Source organism: Protomyctophum parallelum, assembly GCF_964188405.1.
Source record: "Protomyctophum parallelum genome assembly, chromosome: 16".
NCBI lineage: Eukaryota > Metazoa > Chordata > Actinopteri > Myctophiformes > Myctophidae > Protomyctophum > Protomyctophum parallelum.
In genome coordinates, this window is record NC_139711.1 from 16,283,726 (window position 1) to 16,311,196 (window position 27,471).

General features: G+C 43.8%; 1 protein-coding gene across 1 annotated transcript; it reads left to right on the forward strand.

Moving 5' to 3' along the window:
* On the forward strand, window positions 1-27,471 carry apln (apelin). The gene is made up of 3 exons (XM_083786179.1): window positions 1-542; window positions 16,028-16,200; window positions 22,965-27,471. Exons 1-2 carry the CDS (start codon window positions 476-478, stop codon window positions 16,192-16,194), a joined length of 234 nt encoding a protein of 77 aa, XP_083642305.1. The 5' UTR covers window positions 1-475; the 3' UTR covers window positions 16,195-16,200; window positions 22,965-27,471.

Genomic DNA, 27,471 nt, shown 5'->3' on the forward strand with positions numbered 1-27,471 from the left:
TGGTGCACGTTCACAAGACAGAGAGACCTGACTCCCGGCACATTCACAGATCTACTGAACTTGGATCAGGCTGCCGTCGCTCTGACAGGAGAAGGGGGACAAAAACAAAAACACACATATCCGTGGGAGAGCTAAGATAAAGACGCGCGTTCAGTCTAGGAGCGGCGCTGTCACACTGATATACAAATACGCATTTAGAAATACATAGACACAGCCAGGGACCGACCACACGGCACATTCACATACATTTACAGGGACACATACTCACTCCTGCACTCTCACACACATACATACACAGGGGAGCAAATAGAGTCTCTCTCCTTCTCTCTTTCTTGCTCGCTCAGCTGCTCTCTCTCTCTCTCTCTCTCTGTCTCTCCCCTCCCTCCCTCCCATCCACACACACACACACGCACACACACACACCACTACAGTATATCAGCGAGTGACTAGCGGAGAGCCAGAGGGGAGTGCAGAAATGAATGTGAAGATTCTGACGCTGGTGATTGTGCTCTTGGTGTCTCTGCTGTGTTCTGCCAGTGCTGGTGAGTACAGGAGCAGCCAGCCTTATAGCTGGTAGCCTCCACCACGCTTTCTCATTTTCCCTCTTATTAGCCCTGGGCTCGTATACAGGCAGCTGTAGTTGATCAGTTACCCAGCATGGTTAGCCTTGTGTGGGCTCTAAAAGACAGGAATATCAGCACCTGGCTGTGTACAGTACTGCACTGCAGTGGTTACACCGTCTGCTATTGTATTGCTGAGGGTTTTATGTTGGGGGAGTTAAAAGGTGGCTTTATTGCTTATGCTTCAGAATCAGATATAGATGGGGGTTTTTTTTCTGCTTCCAAGCTTGCAGATTGATGCAAGCAGAGGCTGTGACTTTGGGATGAAATATTTAAGAGGCTTTTATTGATGGGCATCGCTCAGTCTGCGTGGAGTGGAGTGCTGCCACCAGAGCTGTTGGGTGACTGTGTTGTGACTGTTATGAAATGTAGATATTGCACAGCACATGTTCTGTAAAAGGCGGAGTAGCAGATCGAGTGATGCTGATTAAATCACAACCCTGCACTGTACTGTATATTGTGACACCAAGTGACATGATTATTAATACATCATTGTACAGGCAAGTTATGGATGTATACTGTAGTATGACATGTGTGGTGGCAATCATGAGCACTGCGTTGAGTGAGAGGAACACAGATCCCAGATGCACGGATGGTCTCTTGAGGTAGCCTACTCAACATCTTGACTCCTTGTCATGGTAAATTTCCGTTTAAGTGCTGCTGCATCTCCAGAAGCCATTGCACCGATGCTGGGATATCTATTGTAATGTGCTCATAAAAATGATAACTTGTCACGATTACACAGGGCGCTGGGCGTTGTGCTCGCGGCGATAAATGGGCTTTGAGAAATGTGGCTTGGTGGGGTCAGCTTGGTTACAGCGGTGGTCAGTCTGCAGATGTGATGCAAGTAGCATTGTGGTGAGAAAAAACAACAGTTAGGCTTGTGCAAACGTCTAGACCTCTCTCTGGATCATCACCTACCTATGAACTATACAGCTGCCTGGCACGCACGCACACACACACACACACACACACACACACACACACACACACACACACACACACACACACACACACACACACACACACACACACACACACACACACACACACACACACACACACACACACACACACACACACACACACACACACACACACACACACACAAGCCGTTAATGTGAGTGCGTTTCACCGCACATGCGTGCACGGCACACATGCAATAATATGGCTACATCTGCTGTTAAGGTGATCTATAGGCGACATGTTTTTTGATATGCAGTGTGTGCACTAAATGGTTTCACTACTTAAGTCCTAGTTTGTACTTTGACTATTTTCTTCAAAAAAGACGAGGAAAAAAATAAAATAAAGCAAATTACATTTTTGTCCAATGTATGCCTATAATGACATGCCCAAAATAGGGATGGCAGGGTTATCATTAAGATGCTGTGTGGAGTATAATGTATGGACAGCTGTGTGTGTACTGTACAATATGATGTGTATATAGATGCAACGAAGGCTGTAGGATTTTGAAGACAATCAGTGGACTGTGTGTGCATGTGTGTGTGTGTGTGTGTGTGTGTGTGTGTGTGTGTGTGTGTGTGAGAGAGAGAGAGTGTGAGAGACTGTGTAGGGGGGGGGGGGGTCTATTAGAGTCTGTGCAGACTATAAGGTTGTGAGATGCTGTCCACTGTGCATATCGATCTCCGCACACAGCACTCCCAGTTCCCATGCTCCCCCGGCACGCTTTTTATTACGGTGACATGCTATTTTGGTCACGGGGCTCTCGGCACATGTAGCAAAACGGGAAGCAATTATCTTGCATTACGGTCAGTGTCGTTTTTCACACCGTTGCGTGTGGCGGAGCGTGTTCCACGCCTGAGAGCCCCCTCCGCCTCCCCCACACACCCCCCCCCCCCCACCCCACTACACTGGTACACCACAGACAGAGAGAAAACAAGGCTGCTGTGGCTGATGAGAGCTTAATCCTGCTCAACATTGTTCGGGTCATGCTGCTTATGCTTATGTGCTTCCCTCGTTCCCTGGCTGCTAGTGTAGTATCAGAGCTTCATTGACAGAGAGACAGAGAGAGAGAGTCACACACAGAGGGATGGAGGGAGGCAGGGAAAGAGAGAGATAGGGAGAGATGCAAGCATGTTGCAGTGATGCTGGGTGTGGGGAGGGATGCTATGCCTCCTGTGTGTGTCTGCGTAGCCCGAGTCTCTGCTCTACAGTCGCGAGAAGGTGTCGGAAGAGGCTCTGCATGTAGGCAGTGGGTGTGAAAGCCTTTCATCTCGAGACAAACGCTTTTCCAGTTCAGCTGGCTTTTTCCTCTCAGGCAACTGTCTGCGTGTCTATACGGTGTATGGGAGGAAGATTATACCGTACAGTATGAATGCATGCATGTGTGTGTGCGTACATGAAGCAATGTATTCCCAAAGCAATCAACATAGATAAAACTGACGTGTGTGTGTGTGTGTGTGTGTGTGTGTGTGTGTGTGTGTGTGTGTGTGTGTGTGTGTGTGTGTGTGTGTGTGTGTGTGTGTGTGTGTGTGTGTGTGCGTGCGCGTGTGTGGTATGTGGTGTGTGTGTGCGCGTGTGCACCCGTGTGTAACTTGTAGCATGGGGGAGGACTCCTAGTGCAACAGGCAATAAGACATTCAAAGCAATCAAATTCCAACAATCAATCCAATTCCAACAATCTTTCAGCAGTGATACTCTGAGGGAACCGTGGCCTTGTCAGTGTAACATTAGCATCCTTGAGTAGTGCACCTCAATCACCCATCTTCAGAAACCACTCTGCCTTTTCTGAGCGGCCCACAGCTTTAGACATGTGGTGTTCATAATTCACCCCGACGCCGATCACTCTTCCCTCTCGTGTAACCCTTAAGGCTGGTATGTAAACAATCCTCATTCTGGTGACGCGCTGGCCTCGCAGGTCCTTCAGCGGCTCAGAAATATCAAAAACAGCGTTTCTCTCAACCATGGAAACACCCCTGCCAAAACTCACCTAGGGAGATGCAGGACAAAAACAACAGGCTGGCTCACATGATCCGGCGCACGCGCAAAAACTCACCCGCATAGATGCGCATCCACATGCACGTTTGCTCTCATGCATAGTCGCACGCGCACACACACACACACACACACACACACACACACACACACACACACACACACACACACACACACACACACACACACACACACACACACACACACACACACACACACACACACAATTTCTGAGATGGAATCGCAGCTGCCTAGCTGTTGTATGTGTGTGTACAATATGTACAGTAAGAGGGGGCAAAGGCTCTGATCATGAACATTATCAGTGAGACAAATCGTTGCCTTACAAAGGGGTGGTTTTATGAGACTCTGTCAGCAACGCTATTATTCTGTATTAAACTTTGATGTAGTGTAGGGGCTGCTGGGCCCGTCGGCACAGACATACACACAGTATAACCAGCCTCACTCGCAGACTCAGCCAAGCATTTGGGGTCTGGTTAATGCGAAAGAGATGGAAGGAAGCTGCAACAAAACACGTTGCAAAGCAATGCGTTGGGCTTTCCGATGCAGAATCTTTATGCCTGTTTTCGAAGAATGAAACCCCCCGAGAATAGGGACACTATGGTTCGACACTATGGTTCATGTTGTTCAGGCACCTTCATGGCACACAATGCTGTCTGTACTGTATCATCATGAGCGTTCATGGAGCTAACTATGGACCTGTAAGGGTAGTGTGCAAAAAAAAATCCAGATTCTTTTTAATGTTTTGATAAAAAACATCACCAAAACTAAACTAACAGAGAGCAGGAAACTTTAAATCAAAACCCAGGTTTCTCTGCACTGGTGCACGTATAATATAAAAGAGGTGCTTGTGTCCAACGACATGATTATGGGGGGTGTGGAGAGAACAAAAACAGGTAAACTTTTCCAGATGTCCTGAAATAACATAATAACAGTGGGCAAACAGTGGTGTGGAAGGGGGTTGCAGTGGAGCGGTTATTGCAGGATTACGGAGAATCTTTCAGTTCGTTTTGAACTGCTAGGGCTTTTACGCCAGCTGGGTTTCGCCACACACACACGGACACACACACACAGTCAATGGTTGAGATCTATTTTATGAGTAACCTGGATTTCCACTTCACGCAGTATTGCTATAGAATAGAGCCAACCAGCTTCAGATGAAGACAGCATGGCTTTTCTGTTGCAAACAAGCCAGCTGCAAACATGCACACACACACACACACAAATCACCGCACACCCCCATTCCAGCAGCAGTGGTGTTTGTGTGTGCGCAGCTGCCCACACACACACACACACACACACACACACACACACACACACACACACACACACACACACACACACACACACACACACACACACACACACACACACACACACACACACACACACACACACACACACACACACACACACACACACACACACACACACACACAGTGGCTGCATGGTTTTGAGTGCAGCTGTTGCAACTACGCTGGCTGATGTTTAGCTCACATACATTTTGTGTACATGTGTTGTGTGTAGAGACTGTGTACTGTATATATGCCGGAAACTGCTAGCGTCATCCTTTCATGACTGACTGTATGCCCTGCTGTAGTTCCGATTCATAGCATGAGGCCCAGTGTACTTCTATGGGGAGATTTTAACCAGGCTTTTTTGGGATAAGACACTTCACATCTGTATAACATCCCAACACACTGGGCTTCATAAATATGGTCCACAATTGCCTTGCGGAAGGGTGGGAGTTGGGAAAGAGATTCAGGAAAAAATCATAACTCATTTGGTAGGGATAGCCTATACCTTTTGTGCTAACGCTCGATCCCCGGAGGGTTCCGCTAGTGAACACTTTGGCATATGTGACTGCTGGCCCGCTGTAATGCAATTCAGAACCCTTTGAATGAATAAATCAACTCACTTAACACATTCAGAACGGGAACCCCATTTGGTGTTTCAAGCATTATGTTATACTTTAGCTATGGAAAAATAGCAGATCTACAAGCTCACAAGCTTGTGGGTCTGCTATTTCTTTTTAATCGTGAAAGAGCGAACATTTTTAACTAAATCCTTGCTTCTGGGGGGTCTCTGGAACCACATATTTTGAGATGGGGGTCAGTGGCCAAATACAGAAGATTCTGGAGGTCCTCGACATGAAAAAGGTTGAGCACCACTGGCATAGAAACAGGTTTTTTTTAGAAAACTGTTAGAATTCAGAAGCCTTTTTTGTAATCGACCTCAGTCCAAAATGGGTTAAGACTTTCCTTCGAGACCATAAGCAGCAGTGATGGGGGGGGGGGGAAGGCAGAGGGAGTAAAAGACGTGCAGAGGGACAGAAAAAGAAGAGGAGGAGGACAGGAAGCGGGGTTATCTGGAAGCTTAGTGTTTGTGTAAGCTTGCGTTTGTAGAGGCACTCGTCTGACTTTTATAAGATCTCACAGCTGTTGGTCTGGGCCAAGCTTTTCAAATTCCACATGTGGGGAAATTAGAGGAAATTACACATACTGGTAGCAAAAGGAAGGAGAGGTCCATTCTGCGAAATCGGATTTAGCCTGCATTCTATTATTCCAGCACGCGAGTATGACCACGCCAATGCACCATCAGACTTGAGAGGGCATAACCCAAAAGTTCAAGTACAGGGGGGGTTGCGTTAGCCACCCTGCTTGTTAACCAGGCCTTTTGTAAGTACCAGACCCCATCCTCAGGCCCAGTCTACACCCGACAACTTAATCAGAGCCAGATATATTCAAAAGCCATTATTCTCCACCAGGGTCCAATAACAAAGTGATTTATGACTCCCTGTTTGAACATTAAGTGTTACATTTATAGTGGTGGCCCAAAAGATCAGATTCCTGATCAAGATCAGAATGGACCTTTTTATTAACAGCATGCCAGACTGCATAATAAGTATTCTGTGCTTTCAGAATAAACTACTCTCATGACCAACTTTGAATGGTAAAATATGTATTATTTTATATTAACTTCGTGAGTATTATGGAAAATCAAGGTTAAGTGTTCATAGCAATGTCAACTGAAAATCAAGGTTACAGTAAGTGTTCATACATGCAATGTCAACTGCTTTTTCGAGACAATATATTTTATTATTATTCACGTTGTTCTGTGGCAGATATTCAATGTGCAGAAGTGCATCGATGAAACAAGTACAATATTATGATCAAATAAGAGTTTGTGTCTAATGCCATCATGGTTCGGTTAAAAATGTCATATTCTGGATTAGATTGCAGCACAGCTGGCCCTTGTTAGAATGCTCTGAGGACTTCATTGTGAGCTGTGAAGATGGGATCACGGATTGGAGACTTAACAGAGTTTGGGAACACTTACCAACGGGACCGACCGAAACTCTGAGCCTTAGGCCACAGGATATCCGTGCCTCCCAGGCACACATAGACATCAAAGGGGGCTTCATCCCCTGCCCTTTTACCTGTCTATAAAACAACTGCCCTTTATAGACTACGAATGCATTATTTACTATGGTGAAAGAAATGCAAATGCCACTCCTTTCCATGCCATTGCCGGAAGGCAGCATTCAGGAGAATAGCTTTTTTCCCCCGAAGTCTCCTGAACTTGAACGTAGCATTTTGCATTGAACATATTTGTTTAGAAATCCATGTTGTTGCACCCCATCTCCACTAGCTAAAAGAGTACTGGGTTTGCGCACCCAAAATAGCTGATCTACAAGCTCTCAACGTGTCGCAGCGCGATGTGTTGTGAGCTTGTAGATCTGCTATTTTTGTCCAAAAGTGCCCTCTTACGGGATGTCAGCCCCTGCCTCTCTAACACTCTCTGCCCCTGGTGCCTCCCCTACATCTCCTATTCTCAAAGACTTTTAAGCCGTGGAGCACCTTATGTTCTCTGAAGCTGCCGTGCACGTACGGTGTGTTTTTATCCTTAATGAAATGAAACAAACGAAAATGAAAAACACTGGATCTCTTCTTCCATCATCATACACCCAAGTGAGTCCCCTCTGTGACAAACACAGAGATCTTTCATTTATGAAATCATACATAATTCATGACAAGAGTAAGTTGCAATCTTCTCTGCCTTTGATCACCAATGATATTTTCCCTGGGAGACCATTTCACGCATGTGAGCGTACGCTCAAACAGCGGTCAATCATAATCTACTACGACTCTGCCTTTTGAGTGATGGCGGAGATCTCTCCACACCCCGTTTCCTGGCGGTTCTTTGGGGTCCAGGAAGGAGCCCCTCGCTGCGTCCCTATGTCTTGTTTGCCGTTGAGGAGAGGGCTCGTCTGCTCTGCACTCAGGGCCCCTGACCACGAACAGATGTTTATGAAAGTGGAAGAGGGGAAAACAATATATGGAATTCATAAACATGTATCCACATCAGGCAAACAGTTTATCCAAGCAGTTGATGAAAACCTCCTGGACCCCACAGGACTTGTAAACTCCCATGCTTCAACCTACCTGCGGTGGTATACAGCTGTACCTGGCAATGAAATGGATGTATGCATTTTATAGCATCACTTTTATACGTGGCCAGATTGCCTGTAAGGGATCGTGGCAGTATATAACATTATTTTATCCAAAAAAACTCTACCTTCTGCCCTACAGATGTTTTATGTTAGATCAACTCAAAGAATTGATGTGTGTATGTATAATATATACGGTACACACACACACACACACACACACACACTCCAAAGATGCTTGTGCAGCTTCATTGCTGTTTTATTGCAATTAGTGCAATAAAACAAGCAACGAAACAAACTTAATTCTTCTCCACAAGCATCTTTGGAGTGTGCCGGTCCCTTCCTTCTCTAAGGGAAGTTCTCTTTGGTCTGTATGTAATACCTTGCCTACCAGCACCTCCCCCACCTGGATGTGCACGATATATATATATATATATATTATATATTGCTCTGGGGCTATCGCTACAGGGGCAGGTGCCTTAAGAACTGAGAGCTGCAGTAAACGCTACACAGTGACAATTCTCTTTCAATCTCTCTCTGCCATGTCTCAACTGGGAGAAGGCATGCAAGGTTCAGTGTGGTGTGGAGGGATGACACAAGGCAGGGCTGTACTTCACATCTGATTAGTGTGCCCATGGAAACGGGTGGTTGCAGGATACCTTTGCCCTTGACATGTTATCTCCGGAGATTAAGGTAACGGTTGGTAGCCTTACCGACCGACCTGCCTGCCTGCCACACACGCGCGGTCTTAGTTCACTGCTGTTAACTGGAACACCCATGGGTCTGCATCGCCAGCAACTGCACAGTGCCTTTCCCACAATCCTCTTGGGCATAACGAGGGGCTTAAAATCTCACTAGCAGTCTTTGTGTGACTCTGTAGTTTTCTGGTCTCGCGATGTGTAATAGGCTCCCAACCTACAGTAACCTCCTAGCCACAGTTTGACCCTTTTCACTGGAGTGGTTTGTGAATAAACCAACAGGCAGTGAAGTAGTGAAGGGATTCATTAGCTGGCTCTGTGCTGTTGTTGCTGCATGGTGCTGTTGCTGCTGCTGCCAGCCCTTTGAACTCGCAGTGCTCTGATCATAGTAGAACAGACCTTATCCCACCTCATCATTACACACACTCACTCACTAATTCAGAAGCATGTATCGTTCTGAACTTCAGCTGTGAGTGACTCAAGGAGACATCAAGGGGATGTCTCTCTCTCTCTCTCTCTACAGAGGACAGCAGTGGGCAGAACCATTCGTTTTTAATAGTTCTGATTGCCTTGACTGGCGCAAGCTTTCTTTCTGTGCAGGGTTTTACAAAGAGGTTAATTTTCAAAGCTGGGGCTTAGCGGCGGCAACTTTTCATGCACTTATAGGTTTCCTCTGCAGAGTTGGCCCGGACAAAGCCGGCCTTCAGTTTAGCCACAAGCCTTGCATTATCAGCGCCACAACAATGCTGCATATCAATCAGGGCCCAAAAAGCAAGGAAACAAACTGTTCACAATCACAACAAACCTCCTGAGAGGAACACATTGAGGCACACACACACACACACACACACACACACACACACACACACACACACACACACACACACACACCTACACACACACACACACACACACACCTACAGAGACACAGTTGGCAGGCTGATCACCGATTCAGAGCTTGTGCACTGAAATTTGTAAACCGGGAACCTGGTCCATTCTAACTGACAATGTCATTCTTTTTGCTCCTGACTGAGCGCCTTTCACGGTGGCTGCCATGGTAACGTGGTCTGCGAGTCGACAAGCAATTGGTACCAGTTTCTGCCAAGGCCCAGAATTGGTGGCGAGCATGCGATAAGCAGCTTTCCAAAGGGAGTGCAATTCTGACGGCTTGGGTTCTGAAACGGTAGCTCTAGAAACCATTCCATACAGTATGTGAAGCAGGCCAGCAAAGGATGTCAATGGGAGGCTAAAAACGCAGCTAGCAAATCCCTGGTACCATGATTCCGACAAGGCAGCCGAGGCTTATGCGAGGCTAAGTGTTAGCCACCACGATTATGTGTCATGTCTCATTTCTGCCTAAATAGACCTTATCCCCTTATGTGCTTATGCAGTATAAGGAAGCATGCCCTGGCCATCGCATGTCTCTGCAGGGTGTGTGGGTTAGGGTGTCTGTTGCAATAGCACGCCAGCACGGAGGGAATCGCTGGTTGGAGCTACACTCCTGAGGCTTTTAGTGAATGAGAGGAGGCGGCACATGATGGACGCAGCAGGTTAGCTACCCCCGACGTCACGGTAATAACCATGGATACACTCACCGGGGTGTTTCTCACCAGTGTATTCATTCTTACCCTCTCCCCACAAGCACAAATATTGTTTTTGAGTGGTGCAACCACTCCTAAAGACGGCTATGTGTGTGGCTGGGTCCCTGGGTCTGTCCCCGTGTCCCTGGCTGTGTCCGAGCACGAACATAGCGTTATAGCGTTTGTTCACCACCAAGTGTCACTGTTGCACAGCCTAACACACAGACAGACAACAAGCTCACAATGCGTTGTGATTTGTGAACATATACTGTTAAGTAGATCTGCTATTTTCAAAATACACATACACACACACACACACACACACAGTATATATACATGGCTCAGATATGTACACCAATTTGAAAAAAGTGGTTAATTTACATTAACAATGTATGCTGAATGGTGTCTGTGCAGCAAATAATACAGTCGTAAAATGCACTGGGAATCCTGTCTGTGTGTGTACATGTACTAGAAACCTCGTTCTTTCATCAGGTACTGTACACTACTGTATGTTGTGGCAGAATGTTGTGCTCTGCGTTGGCAATAACAAGGCAATGAAGGCATGTTTCACCAAGACAAAATGTGAAAAGAGGCCACATTGTACTTTTAGCTGTAATTGGGTCTCTGCCTCAGTGATATATATATATATATATATATATATATTATTTTTTTTACCAGACTCAGACTGAATAGATAGAGCTCATTATCACTTTGTCACAAGAGGTAGTTTAACTATAAGGCAGGATCAATTATAAATGTGATGCCCCTTGAAGAAGTGGCATCACATTGTGGACACACAGGGCTATATATATGTAGCTCTCCTCTCCACGGCTGCAAAGTCCTCTATAGTTCCAGGCAAGTGGCTCCATTTCCATTCTGTGACAGCTGTTTGTTTTAGTCCACTGTAGAGACTGGGCTGAGTAGTGCCTGAGTACAGAATGAATGGCGTCATGGTGGAGGGAACCCATTTAGGCCTGACCTCGAAATTAAAAAGAATTCTTCTAAATCCTCCAGTTTTCTGAAATAAATATTTTCACGATAAAAAAAAAATAGCAGACCTACAAGCTCGTAGCGCGCCACTCAGTGGTGCGCTATGAGCTTGTAGATCTGCTATTTTTCAATAGCTAAATTATAACATAATGTTTAAACACCAAAAGGGGTTAACCACTATAGGCAACATGTCACTATAGGAAACATGTCACTATAGGCAACATTGTGCAGAGAATAGCACGCTTGTGAACTTGTATATATATTTTTTTACATTATTATTTTATTTTTACCGTTTGCTGTACAAAGTAGATATTGTAGGGCTTGGTAAATTATAGGGCTCGGTTAAAGATGGAGAAATACAGCAGAGAAATATAAATGATTTGCAAATGCTCAGCCAACCGTGAAAGTGGATCAATGAGATTTTAAATATATATTTAAAATCAGTGAAACTGGAAGTGATGAGCAAGGCCAGTAAAGAAACTAAATCGAATCTAACAAGACGATGTGCCAATTCGCTGTACGTGACACGCAGAAAATTAAACGCAGCAGGGGCCATTCAGTGTTGGCGCCCATGCTTGACTGCACATGTTGATGTTGTATCAATTCATAACGGCTCCTCTCACTTGTTGCTACAAACATTATCTAGTGATTGGGACAAACACCAGATCCTGTCTCTACAAGGTGTACTGCAGACATGTGCTGTGCTCCAATTGCCATCCTTTAAAGTAAACCAACATTTGAATTATAAGGAAAGCTCTTCTAGCCCATTTGCCAATACAGTTCTGTACCCGCACAGACCACATCTGTGCCAGTCCTGTGATATACAGGCTGCTCAGGCCAAGGGGTGAGGGCAACTGATGAAGTTGGCATCACCCCAAAGGACATTCATTTCTCTTCCCTGACATGACAGATAAGTAGTGTGAGATGTAAAACTCCCCAGGCCTGCTTGATGAGCTACTGGGGAATCAACAGCGATAGGCTGTCAGTAGTGTTCTTTCGGGCTGGGCCTAGATAAGAGCGAGTGAGCGAGAGAGAGACAGGCCATTGAAAAAGTCAACATAATAGATGGCACCTTAGGACGGTGCTGAAGCTGGAGCAGGGGAATTAGGTAGTAGCTGAGCAGCTATTCATCATGAGTCTGGAGACTAGCCAGTTTGTGACACTGTGGACTACCCTCTCTCCCACAGCCCTCCCTCCATCCCGCACTCTCTTTTCCTGTGTGAGGAGGCAGCAGACAAGCAGGCAGTAGTAGTGGCAATAACCAGGCATTCCAGAAATTCCCCCTTTATTAAAGTTTAATTAGGGAATTACTAGATGGGGAAATGCTGGGATTTTGGTGAATGAAGGAAAAGCCAAGGTTATCACAAGTGGTGATAAGGTGGCTGGTAAGGTTTTTTTTTTTTTTACACTGTTCTTTATTCTTTTTTTCCCGCTGAACATAAACATGGAAATCCCACATGGGAAAGATCAAATGGGATGGTGCACACAGATTCAATTTCACTGCAATAAGACAGCAGAGATATCTTTGTTTGTGGAGATGAAATATGCATTAGCTGGTGTTAACCCTACCATGGTAACAATCATAAGGTCTCATCCAGCTGTAATGGCTGCTGCCACATTCAATCTATCTAGCATTCAGTATTAGATAGCTTACAGTTTAGATGCAGGAGCTGGTTGCTATACGACACTTCCGTCTATCATAGCGGGATGCTTTCCTCCGCCGTCTTATCGCTGGCACCTACACTGTGGCTTATTTTTAGTAGCTTTCATTACACTATCCCTTAGCCAGAAGGATGGATTGAGTTTTGCTGGGAGATGTTCTCTCCACAAACCCTGGTGGTTTTGAGTAGACACTGACAGCTTGCCATGGCAGGAGACATCTAAATTGTCTCATTATGGTCCTGGGTTATGACAGTCTGACTCTGAGCCACCCATAGAGGAGCAGCACATCAGCTGTGTTCAGTACAGGCGCTGCAATTACTGTATACCATCTTCGCTTACACTGTGTGTGTGTGTGTGTGTGTGTGTGTGTGTGTGTGTGTGTGTGTGTGTGTGTGTGTGTGTGTGTGTGTGTGTGTGTGTGTGTGTGTGTGTGTATGTGTGTGTGTGTGTGTGTGTGTGTGTGTGTGTGTATGTGTGTGTGTGTGTGTGTGTGTGTGTGTGTGTGTGTGAGAGTGTGAGAGAGAGAGAGAACATCTGAGTGCATTTTTGTGCAGCGGCTGTTAAAACAGCCTGTCAATCAAACATCTGCCATGGTTGGGGGGGGGGGGGTTGATGGACATGGTTGGTATCCTTCTAGTGTGGCAAGGACTAAAGCCCTCTTTCCTTTTTAAGGTGTTTCAGGGGCCAAACCAAAATGCCCCTACCCCACAACACAGAGCCCCTGTCAGGCAAAGCTGCTCAAACGCGTATGTTTTTTTGTTTATGGTAAACCCCTGAGATTAGAAAGCAATGAGCTGAACGCCTTCAGAATATGTAAAGTTACCTCGTTCATTCTGTATCTAGTACAATAACAAGGGGGTAATATGCAGATTAGCGCGCCTCTGGGTAAAGAAGGGCTTTAGATGCAGAAATATGCAACAGAGACTTTCCCTGTTGCACATGAATTAGCCCACTGTTCTTCCACAAATGTAGCATGAAATAAGCGTGTGGAAGAAGATTAGTGTAGAAATGGAACTTGAGAATGTCTGGCCTTTCGGGGGAAATACTCGACAGGCTGTCTGGGTTAAATTAATCAGTCAATTCTCCATTGTTTAATAAACCTGAAATACAAATGTATTGTGTTTCATTTAAAGATGTTCTTTGAAAATGCTCAATATGTATATATTGAACTTTTATTGACTTGTGCTAGGAACACATGCTGTACAGAGGTTTGTTTTCCCTCATTGGCTTGAACATATTGAATTCTGCACTGGAGGAAAGCAGTCATTACAGAGTCCTGTAGTGGATACTGTGCAGTACGAATTGCTAACAATACATGCAACAGCCTCCAATTATCTCTACAACTATTTCCTTTAAAACATTTTGGAAGAGATCTTTGGGTACTAGGAAAGCAAGTACCGGTATGCCTATACACACTCTTCCATGAAGCTGGCCATTTAAGAGTATCAACGGAGCCAAGAATCATCATGGTTTTGACAGCTGTTCAATTGCGGTCCTGAGCACCCATGCTCCTTTTTCCCCACCTCTGAGGGTTATCTTAACGAGGGTGCCTACCCACAAGCTGCAAAACCCACGGAAGGTCATTCTCTAGAGAATTCTAGAAATGGTGCCAGTGGGGGTGTGGTCATAGGAATGTCATGACCCATTGTGAGTGATGTCAGTCTGCTTTTTATTTGCCTAAAGAGAATTGTTAATTTGGCTCTGATGCAATCCTTTTTGTCGGGAGTGCAAAGGGAATCTTTGTTACTTATACATTAGAACATAATATTGTGTTAGAACAGGCAGGGAAGGCAGGCAGACAGTAATGACAAATTCAGATGTTTTGAGCATTTTGAATGATGGATGTCTACGTAAATTCTATAAGCTCGAAATCTATTTCTACTGGTCAGACTAATTTGAATACATTTAAAGTAATAGCTAGAATTACTTTAGTGAGTGAAATTCATCAGCCTCTCAGTTCGCTGAATATTCTACCATAAGATAGTTAATCTTTTTGACATGCCCCAAGGAAAAACAAAGCTATGCTTTTACTGAAATTTCATAGGAGTAAGGCAATGGACTTAAAGTGTGAAAGATCACCCACGTTAAATATCCCATTACATATAAAGATATGCCACAACCCCCCCCCCCCCCCCCCCCCAAACACACACCCTCCGCCAAAAAAAGAAACCCCTGATCTCCCGGAGGTCTTTTTGATTGCATTAAGGTTGAAAGGTTACGGAGACAAGACGTGGATCAAACCATTTGGAACAGAGGGGCTTTAAAGGATCAAGCCACACTTATTGAGAGCTGACTGAGAACATCTGGGATCGCTCTTTAACACGTGCACACGCGCGCACACACACACACACACACACACACACACACACACACACAAACACCTCACATCCTGTGAGAGAGTAGCACTACGATTCAGCTCGTCTCATATCTTGGTTCAAGGGTGCTATAGGATGCATCTCTTCATGGTCTGTCGGTGTAATGGTGTGTGTGTGTGTGTGTGTGTGTGTGTGTGTGTGTGGGTGTGCGTGTGCATGCGTGTGTGAGAGAGAGAGAGAGAGAGAGTGAGATAGAAAAAGAGTGTGTGTGTGTATCATTTGTAAACTTGACAAAGTGTGACGGAGACATGAGACACAAGGCTTTTTAACTGGCTATATATCTAGATCTGCAGTGCTTTGGTTTCACCGCACTGATTTGATGAACTTAACTACGATGCTGGGTGGCCTGGGTGGTACAACTCTCTCACTCATCTATACATGTCTCTTATTTCCTCATCCATTATACCCCCATGAACGCTTTCTCCCTGTACACTATGATATTACTACGGAGAGATTGACAGAGATGGCTCGCATTTAAAATGTAACACTATTTTTTGTCCGAGAGACTAAACCTCCTCAAATGGCCTTCCGTGGCTCAAATGCTGCATAAATAGTGGGCCCTGGTAATGGTATCAAAATGGTTGAAAACCACCGGTTTATGAGATGTAGGTTGTGAAATGGCAATCAGAGTGGCGCATGGATCTTGGGGTTCTAATGGTCATCTCTGTTTGTTCTCCAGGTCCCATGGCCTCCACGGAGCACGGCAGAGCGCTGGAAGAGGCGGCTACGGTGCGGAAGGTGGTCCAGCAGAACACCGGCAGGGGTGGTCAGTCTCACAGACCAGCCGGTTGGAAGAGGAGACGCCCACGGCCCCGTCTTTCCCACAAGGGGCCCATGCCATTCTAGAACAAGGTGAGTTTTACTATACCTCCAGCGTGGGCAGAAGCTTGTTGTAAAATTACGGAATAAACAAAACAGTGGCTGAACTGATGCTAACAACAAAGAAGCTCTCCTACAGTAATAAGACAATGGCGACAAGTTGTTCTTCACTTAAAATATTATTCTAAACAGCATGTGTTTCAAACTACAAAGTCCACAGAATGTCTTGTTTATTCACTCAACGTATATCGCACCAAGCTGCACAATATGACCAACACGTCAGTGGACACCCTTTCTAATGAGTCTTTTTGTCAGTGAATGGAAATCCCAATGCTGCAGCTGCAAAGACATTCTAGACAATACTGTGTGCTCGTGGAGGTTTATTATAGATGGCCGTTTCCTGTCTCAGAATGACAATTCCCCCGTCCCACCCACACTTGTGCTGAACCTGACTGTCCTGCACAGAGCCCTGACCTTAACCGCATCATAACCACTTTCTGAAAATATCAAATGTAAGCCAGACCTAAAAAGAAAAAAAAAGAAAAAAAGTGTCTGACCTCACTAATGCTCTTATGACTGAATGGAAGCAAATTGCAACAGCAGTGTTCCAAGTTTCCAACTAGTGAAAATCCGTCCAAGAATAGTTGAGATTGTTATAGTACCAAAGGGGGAGAGGGTGGGCAACTCCATAATAATGCTTGTGATTTACTTCCATTTAGCCACAATACCGAATCCGATTACTAGAAAGGTCACCGCCGGTGCAGGGCAAGTCTCAGCCAGGAGGCATGCCCTACCTCCCTCCCATCTGTCGAGAGCATGTGATGACAATGTTTTGGGGTTGTGCGTGTGTTGTGTACAGTATGGAAACGCACAGCGTGGGGCAATGTGGAGTAGGGCTACGCCCAAAAAGATGCAACCTGTAACTGTTAATTCCTTGTGTCAAGATAATTCACCAATAAGACCAACACGTATATGACTAAACTAAAGGATTCTGTGAACAAATGTCTCTCTGAAAAAGGAGAAAGATTTAAATAAACTATTCATTCAAATATCTATTTTACATGCATAGATTATCAACCACGGTGGAAAGTTTGCCATTGTATTGTTGCACACCTGCAGCCGGAGTAAGTTAGGAACAAGAGCATTGTAATAGGCTGGAGTAGATCCCATATTCAAGATATACTCCGCTTGCATCTGATTCGCTATTTTCTGTGCATGGCCTAGCGGGACGCATGTCCCATAGCCTGGAGGGAAAACTGCACTGCAATTATTAATTCACAAAAGTGACATAGATAAAAATATTCCAGAATGAGTTTCTCGGCCTGCTGTCAGTGTGCACAACAATACATTACATGATGCAGTTTGGCCTATAGTTCAGCGTCTTGCTCAAGGACACTTCAACACTAACTCTGGGGGAGCACGGGATCAAACTGGGAACCCCACGGTTCCCATCCGGCTGCTCTACCTGCCCCCTCTACCCCTGGGCCACGGCCGCCCCTACGTGACTGTGTGCACATGCAGCATGTGACTGTGTGCACATGCAGTACAGACCATTATGTACACAGTGTACTACTGTACCATGCACTCTGTAACTACTGTATGTGTGACATACTGTACAAATCAGAATCCAAATGTACAAACTGCTCAGATATCAGAATATAAAATCATGGACATGGGCCCAAACTCAAAACAGGAGGATGCACAACAGAAGTGCACAGCACATGAGCAAAACAGGAGAAATGCATGACACACGAACACAACAATTAAAACAAATATTTGTGGACTGTGGGCGGGTGGGTGGTTGAATCCACAGTGGCAGTTTGAAAAAATCCCTTCCTAAATCCACCACTGTCTCCAACACGAAGTCATGTCTGCACGACAAAACAGGACAATTTGGGGCTGAAGCTCACTCAGTGGTACCCACAGAGTCCCACAAATTCCACATACTGCATTATAACTGTTTTTTGAGGGGTGCTAGCCCCTCCTATATTCAGCTATTAGTGTAGATTTTCATCTTACACAAACATTAAATTCCCATTGACAATGGAGAATGTACGTCATATGTGGACCAGCAAATCGACATGTTACGCCATGATGATGTACGATGATAAGAGCGCCCCTCACTTCACATGCGTAGGCTACGGGTGTGATTTTTCTTTTAAACTCTCATATGCTAGAAAATCTATTTACATTTTAATTTACTGTAAAGCCAGAGTCTAGGCCAGTTCATGCCCCATTTCAGTTTTATACAGTATAGTAGAATATAGTAAATACTCAAGCTCAACTTGTATACTATACATCATAGACTGCTGTAAATCTTGAGAGTGATATGATGAGGCAATAAGTGTCATGTTTCATATCGCTAAGAAAACTAGAATCCAAGAGGCCTCAAATCCTCTCTTGGCAGAGTCACTCAGAAAGGTTTGGACCGCAAGTGGAAAGTTCAAACCGTTAGAGGAAGACTGGGAAATCTGTTAATGACCATCATAGACGCCGTTTCAACTCGACCTCCCACACAAGGATGTTATTGTTGGCCCAGAAAAAACTATTGCCGTCTTAACAGATTATTGGACTTATGCCGGCTTGCATATCTTCATATTGCTCCAGTGGCTACTGGCTAATAGCTATTTTTCATGCGGTGTAATTTAATATATTTCCTTTTAAAGGGAGACGGTTGTACTAGAAACCTTACCGTTAAGTCAACTGAACAGGAATAAGCCTTTTCTTTCGATCTGATGAAGTCAATTAAAACCTCTACCAAAGATAATGCTTTGAAGGGTTGAGTTTCTCAGCTCTGCCGCCATTGTGATTCTTTCCCATGAAAGGATATTTGACTTACAGTCCAGAAAAGCAAAGCCCATCTTTGTGTGCATTTAGCGACGAAAAAAACCCTTGTATTTATCAACGTTTTTTTTTACACTGTCTGCAACACAAACATGTAATTTAATTAAGTACATTACCCCTGGTGTGTATTCTGGGCATGTTGTTATAGGGGAACATTTCAAGAATAGCCTAAGTCTACACTATATGCCAACGCATCATAAACCAGTGTTGCACAGCGAAAATAGCTGATCTACAGCTCACGACACAATGCATTGTGAGCTTGTAGATCGGCTATTTTCATTGTATGACGTGACAGGCATAAGCGGCAAACACCGAGCAGTTTTCACTGGTAACACAGTGAGTGAAACAATGGCATTCTATCCAGATATGAACTCAAAAGTGTAGACTATGTACATGTTAGATTATATGCTTGTGGCCACAGCACGGCTCTGTCCATGAACTGAGAAGCAAAGGGCCGATTTTTACAGCAAATGTTGATTTAGTTTTAATCAGTCTTTTGAATGAAATTTCATTTAGTTTGTCATATTTTAGTCATCTGAAATTTTTAGGTTTGGTCTAGTTTAGTCCACTAAATATAAGATTTTAGTTGACTAAATCTACAGTTGATTTAGTCAACTAAAATGTATTTTGTCGGTGCCTTGATGGAGTTGTAATGGCAAATTTTAGACTTGGTTGCATGCTGAAAATATCTACAAGCTTGTAGATATTTTCAGAGTGCACCCAACACCCAATTGCAGCCAAACAGAAAATTACTTTTTACAATTTTTTTTTAGTTCTACTGGATTTCTTCTCCACTAGTCTCTCCCTAACATTTTAGTCTAGTTTTTATTTGTTGTCAATATATTTAGTCTCAGTTTTAGTCATCATAGGTTAGTTTTTATTTAGTTTTTGTTAGATTTTCGTCAGTGAAAAAAAGGTAATCGACAAACATTTTTCGTCATGGTTTCCAGCAAAACAGGACCCATTCATGTCTTTCCCAGATCGCGTGAGAGACGGAGGAACTAGACAGGGCACAATATCCCTGCAGGAGGTGCCAACCATACAATGCCAGCCTGCCAAGGGCAGCCATAAATTAACCCCGTGGTGGGAGAGCGCTGTGTGAGCAGACACAATCATGTCATTCCCTTAAAGACTAATTTATACTCTGTGGTATGACAGTGTCACTTGCCCAAAGGAACAGATTTTCAAGCTAACGACGCGTTGCGACACTGTCGCGCAACGGAGTATAAATTAAGGCACGGATAATCATTTTTTAACAGGAAGGCAAATGAAAGTCATAGAAATGTCATTCTCTAAAGAAGTTGTTTTTACAATCTACAGTATAGTGAATTACAGATTGGAGAATTGTTGTTGCGTATTTTCTTACAATTTGGAAGGGTCAGACTACTTTTAATTGACTCCTACTTCCCATACTAAACTTCAGAGGTAGTGGAACAAAGCTGAAAACAAAGACTCACTAAAGGTCATTCCATAGAAGGAGGGCCACATCATTATACTTTATTTGCCATTAAAGGTGTTTAATTAGTTTTAAATGTAAAAGCTCTATATTTGATAGTAAACATTGCTATAGTGTGTGTGTGTGTGTGTGTGTGTGTGTGTGTGTGTGTGTGTGTGTGTGTGTGTGTGTGTGTGTGTGTGTGTGTGTGTGTGTGTGTGTGTGTGTGTGTGACTGTGTGTGTACTAGTAAACTAAATAGGTGTACAGTTATTCAGTAAATCAGCTTAAATGTTAATGTTTCAGTTATGTTTTGTCTGCTAATATTTTTGTTTTGTCACTTCCAATGTAATTTCTATATCCCTTATGGTGTACAAGTTCTCTCTCCTGGTTGGATAAAATTGGTGTGTATTTTCTATTTACTAAAGAGCTGGAGAGACCCGTTAGTGCACAGCAGTGATTGCCATCAGATTATAGAACTATTTTAACAGAAAAATACAACACCACCTTTAATTTAATAAACAGTATAGACTTACAGAATTACAGTATAACTCAGAGTCACACACTGTGAGCGGGTTCAACTTCCAAATAACAGAGGTCTTTGCTCTGCCAGTGAAATGTGTGCATTCTCTCCATGTATTCAATACTTGCTTTCAGAGGCAGAATGTTGACACACAATTGAGGGATGCTTCAGGAAGTTGTGAAGCTCTATAAAAGAGAACGGCTCAGTGACTCACAATGCCGTCCTCACCAACACCACTCCAGTCACAACAAACTGACGATTTCACTTGTTGTTTGCTTCCCATTCCAGCCCCTCTCATGCCTTTAAAGTTCACAGTTCACCTCATTCAAGGATCCCTCTTTCCCAATCCCACAGTCATGCCAATTTTCTCAACCTGACCGGCATGCCAATCAAGCCTTTCGTTTGCACTGCCCGAGATACAATGGCCGTTCACAAAGAAGAAATAGGCACTCGCTGAGATCAGATCTGCTTCTTCCAAAAATTAAAAAAGCTGAGCATCTCTCTGGTGCTCAACTTAGTGTATTATACAAAACGTGCAAATGAGAATTCAGTCCAGCTGGGCTTATGATCTGGCATATCTCTGGTCCAGCTGATAAGGCTACTTGTTCACGTCTCCTGCTCTCGTCATGTTCTACCGATGATGTGATGAAAAACCCTTGGACACAGATGGAGTAGCACATTGTTCCACTCACAGGAATTACCTAAAGATCAAAGCTATACATTGAGTGGAGAATGAGAATTCTGCGAGACAGACTGTATACAGACATGTCATTATTAGCCTAGCCTTAATTATGGCCCTGCGTAAATAGAGATTACTGAAACATAGACTTGACAGTGTCCATCCACCAGCCACTATGCGTTCCTGCGTCTACTCTTATCACCCCATTTCAGTGTCATAGGCAGCTCATCTATTATTCCCTGACACCTAAAGGCAAATGGCGGAATGACTTTGACTTTTCTTCATTACACATTCCAGATGTGAGTCCTAAAAGAGAAGATGGTATCCATCATTCTCTTCAGCCCAGCTAAATGAGCTATTACAAGTCTTGGATCAAAACCATGCAGCAGACAATCCAAAAAGACAGCAGGGAATTACTGGTTTAAAGCCACAAGCAATTTCCTTGAGACCCCCAGTGTGAGAAAGCTTGGACAAATAGTTTCCCATCTAAACATACTGTAGGTCTGGCACACAGTACCTTCCATTCAAAGAAGAGTCATGAGTACATCCAAAATCTAGAATAAGTATTAAGAACGCCAGGTGCTGGATCCGTGAAATGATGAAAGAATATCTGCATAATGGCATTCAAGTTGTTCAGTACTAGCAATATTTAGACCAAACTGGTCTTCTTCAGTCAAATACCCACACAAAGGGGGACCTCCTTTCAACTCCACCATGTACTCTAAGACCTTACATCAAGTGGCCTGTATGTCATCCTGTACAGAAGATAAACAATATACAAACAAAAACTGCAAGAGAGATTAGATATGAATCAGTTCTTGGCATTACATGACCACACAAATATGTCTAAAGGGAAGAGTGGTTTCTTATCAATGAATGAACTCTGTTGTCATGCAACAAAGCTTGCTGTGCCAAATGCACTAGCCATCTGAAATCTTCGTAACTTATCAAGACAGGGCAAGATAAAAGGATAGGAAAGTAAAATATTGTTCCTGTTAACAAGAACTGATCCAGGGCCCTGGGCTTAGCATAACATAGGATTACTGTTACATATGCAATTGTTTTCCTAACTCCTGCCAGTGCATTTCTATCAAAGCCCAGAGAACTTGCAGGTTACATACTGGCATTACTGTTTATTCACTGCTTTTCAGTCTAGCTTTGTTCCAAGTACGAGATAAGCCCCGCAGTTGAAATCCTGAGGGAAACCTCAGTGGAAAGGAAATTGAATTGTCTCCACTCTCCGTATGACTCATAACATGTTTGGGGAGAAAATGGAGGCCTGATGGGACTTTTCTGTGTTTTTTGTTTGTTTTGCAGGCACTGCTCTGAGCGCCCTCCCCCAGGTTCTGATTTCTATGCTCTTCCTTTGCCTTGGGGGACCTTGCAACGAAGGGCCTTCGCTTGCCCAGCAGTCTGAAGAGTGATGTCCATAGCACCTGCTGGTTCTTCAAGCAACTCTGTCCACAAAAAAAAATCAGGACAAGCCGCTCACCCTCAGCTCTAAGAAGAATTGGGGGCAGGGAAGGGGGGTGGGGGGTACTGAGTCCGAGCTACCAGATTCTATTTCTCTGTCTCTCTCACTCCCTTGCTCTCTATCGCTGTCTTCTCCCAAGTGTTTTTTTCCCCCCTCTATCGTTTGCTTTCTAGAGCCCTGTCATGGCCATCTCCCTGAGTGTCTCATACACTTTGCATGACATGTGGTGGAGGGAGCCCGGTCCAAACAAGCCGTCTTAGTCTTAAAGCGTCTGTCACTTCTCTGTGGTGTGGTTATTCCTATCTCTCAGATCTAAGGTGATCACAGCCGCTAACTCCATTGCCGTGTAGCTGCTTCTGGCTTTACTTAGTGGGAGAGGGTGCTGGTTGTGAGGATGGGCAGTTCACAGTCTCAAAAAGGTTGAATGCATCAACTAATATTCACATCACTTGTGATACATGTATCATGTCTGTTGAAAAAAAATCTAGTCCAAGGTTTCCCTTTCCAAAAGAACATAATGCTAAATCATTGCATCTTTTTACAACAACATGACCGCCATACAGCTAAATAACCATTATTATTGGTGCTTTATATTTCCTTACTGCAGTACATTTCACTTGTGAAGAAAAAGAAATACTGAAAAAGAGGCCAAACAACACAAACAATTGTCTAAAACAATCTGCTTTAAACTACAGATTAAATCCTTCATTTAGAACAATCTTTAATCCAAAGCTTTTTGGTATTACTGGACTCCTTAACACCTTGGGGTTTAGAGATCTGCTCAAGGGTCACACAGCAACATTGTCCCACCTGGGATGAGTCCTTTGACCCCAAATCCCAAATCCCAATCCTTGTCCCCAATCCCTGGCCTCCCTCGCCACATTGCTGCCCTGCGCAGCTGCTCTACACGACTGTTAACAGGCAGGGGTGGCCTGCTCCAAGGACAGGCCGCCTTGCCTTTTAATGAAGTGCCAAATAATAACCTACTCCACAATGCTGCCAGGAACGAAAGAACGCAAGGAAGGGAGAAATGAGAAACACATTACCTCTTGTTTGAAGTCTCGATACACTGACACATTATGCATTATATTATACAGTACATTTCTAGAAGAGAAATAAAAAAATAAAAAAAAGAATAGTCCCACAAAAGACAGTGGTAGCAAGGAGGACAGTTAAATTAGACCAAAAACAATTTAAAGCGGACATCCGTCAGCTCAGTAAATATGCCACCATTTTCAGCCTACCACTAGTGCTCTAGTTGTCTTACTGTTAGCATAAGGCTGGTTTGACCCTTTGACTGAGATCTTTGATTGACGGAATGCTATGCCTTTCCATCATACTGGAATATATTAATGTTTATGTTTTGTCTATTCTAAGTTTTACTAGTTTGTTCCTTTTTTTTCTCAGGGTGCTGTGATAGAAGCCTGTACCAGAGCAGTCTATTTTGTGCATTTATTTACCAATAAATACACACATACAGGACATTTATAGCTTATATGAGCATATTTTCATATAATGTATCTTTATTCTCCCTCTATGTATACACCATTATAGCCATGTATTCAGATTCAGTCATCATCTATCCCTCTGTTGGGTACAGTTGCCTTTTTAGCATGCCCTTCCACAGCACAGGTGGTCGTGGCTTTGATCATTACACTCATTAAATCCCATGCTTAATCTTTCTCAGATGGATCTCCCCAAGGCTGGCTGGGGCCACTTACGGTCTGAGCTCATTGTCAAATTGGCTTAGATTGAAACCACACCCTTCCTCCTTCCCAATTCCCAAACCCCTGTTGATTTCTATGATCAATACAACAATTTAACAGGTTATGACTGTGACCGGTAGCACAGCCACCATCAAACATCCGGTTTGGTATTAGGTGTGCAGATCCATGTCCAGAATGTGGCTTCGGTAGGTCTTGGCCATATCACATGCATATATTATAATAAAAAGCAGACTTCTCTGGCCCAGCACGAGAAGCATTAAAGAGAGCATCTAAAATCACAGTGGTAATCCACCCAGCCAAGCTCACCTTGATTAAAAATGTATTAAATCCTAGGGCACTGTGAAGAGTGATAATTTCAGTTCCACCATTATTATTTCATACCCTCTCAGACAGAGATGTAGATTTCATTAATGCTCCTTGGGAATGAGACAGCTTTGCTTTGGGTGTCTCATGTATTATTGGGGAACACAGTAGAAGGATATGAACAAGGGGATGGAAGTTCTAAGCACAGCAGAGTGTGTGGATGCTGGAGTTTTATGACAAGGGGTTCAAATCAATCTCTCTCCCCATCTCAGAAGTTATTAGGGAGTCAAGCAACGTCTGTATCCGCACTGTTCTTCATGAATGTATCCATACCATCTGCACCAGCCATGCTGCCCTTGCAGAGACCAGAGCAAAACCATTGTTTATGTAAAGCACATTTGGAATCTCCATCTCCCACTCCGCGTCCTCATAACCGCCACCCATCCTGGGTGACAGTTATCTGTTGGATCCAACAAACAAAGCCAAATATCCCACGATCCAAAGCCTCCAGTATCAATTATCCCCATCATTAAACGTGGCTTTGCTCCAAGACTTCTCTGTATGGGTTTGCAAGGCTGCACTTTTGCAATTCCATTATGCTGCTGGAGAAATAAACCCTGAAAACAAGATTCTCTTGGTATGAAATGGTTTTCCAGTGTATTGTGACAATTGATTTTCTTCTTTGTTTTTGTTTTTTTGTCTGATTCTTGTCTAGCTGGTTGTCCAAAGCTTACTTTTTTGAATACAGTTGTGGAAAGCTGTATCTTTTGTGGATGTAACGAAATAGAGAAGTAGTTCTGCAGCACAATAATGTGGTGGACACGTGAAAGCTTTCTTCTTGTCTTAGATGATAGCCCACAGCCCTCCCCTGCACATCAGGTTAATGGGCCTTGTGGTGTGGCAGGACAAGCGCGTCCAGGCTCAAACTGAAATGGTAAACCAATACATTATGCTCTGGGAGCAAAACCATTTTCCTTAATGGTCTTTTCCAGCAAGGCTTACACAAGAGAAACGATTCCTCCCCTCTCATTGTTTCCTCTCCTCTCTGTGACCATCACAAGGCCTGAGTAATGTTCCTATGCACTTGTTCGCATGTTCTTTCTGGTTAGGCTGTGTTTGTTCTGAGAACTTACCCTTTTTACGTTAAGCCCTTTTTGTTTTGTCCAAATGCATTTGGCTGTGAGTGTGTAAGGAGATGAAATGAGCGCAGGGGGGACGGGGGGGGGACGACGGACGTGTGTAACTGGTGGATATGAGAATAAGCTGGTTGCTGTTTAGTTTGCAATAGGACAGGAGGCTATTAACCCTCACAAAGAACCATTCAAAACCACCAGATTCTACATTTTTTATACTGCTACATATTCTCTCAGTTCTCTACCAGATAACAGTTCCTTGAAAATGAAAAATGAACCAAACATTTCACCCATCCAGGAAATGGAGTTAGCATGCAACACATTCCACGGTTTACCTTGTGCATCTCTAACCTATCATTACTGTATCACATTGGCCTTCGGAGTGGGCGTGTGCGTGGAGTGGCTGATATTCAATCCAGTGCATTCACACATTTCTACTGGCCCGGCAATCCAAAGGATATAACTAGATTTGATCTCCCGCGGGAAATGTGTACATGAACTGTCATTATCTTGCAGCCTCAAAATGAGACTTCCTATACCCAGAATAGAACGAGGCCCCTCCTCCATCGATTGTGACACATTCTACCGATCTACATAACCACTGTGTCCAACACCAGTTACCGTTCAGAACAGATGGGAGTCTGTAGGCTTTCCGCCTGATTTGTATCCCGTCGTACGGCAGTGTAACGTGTACAGCCCGATCTACAAGCTGCGCGCAACGTGTCGTGGAGCTTGCAGATCGTCCACTTTCCGTACGACGGGAGTATAAAGCGTTACACGCCATTGCAACAGTGTTACTAGGTCAGATACCGTTTAAAAAGACAATGTATTATTCCTGATCTTCTTTAATTCTGTTTAAGGTGTGTGCTCATATTACTCACCAGGCCAAATGTACAGTCCCCTGTCTCTGTTTTGATGTTGATCTGGGCAAAAATAAATGAAATAAATAAATGAATAAATAAATGAATAAATAAATAAATAAATAAAACAAGTGTATCAGAAATGGTTGAAATACTGTGTACATATTTGAACTTTTGGTTTCTAATTTATAAAAAATAAGCTTTAGCTCTTGGAGTACTTATTTTATTTTTTTCCTTTCATGCGTAGCTTTGTGTTTTTATTTTCTATTTCTGTAAAGTGTGTAAATATATCTTTATGATAATAAGTAATATTAAAAATCTTATTTT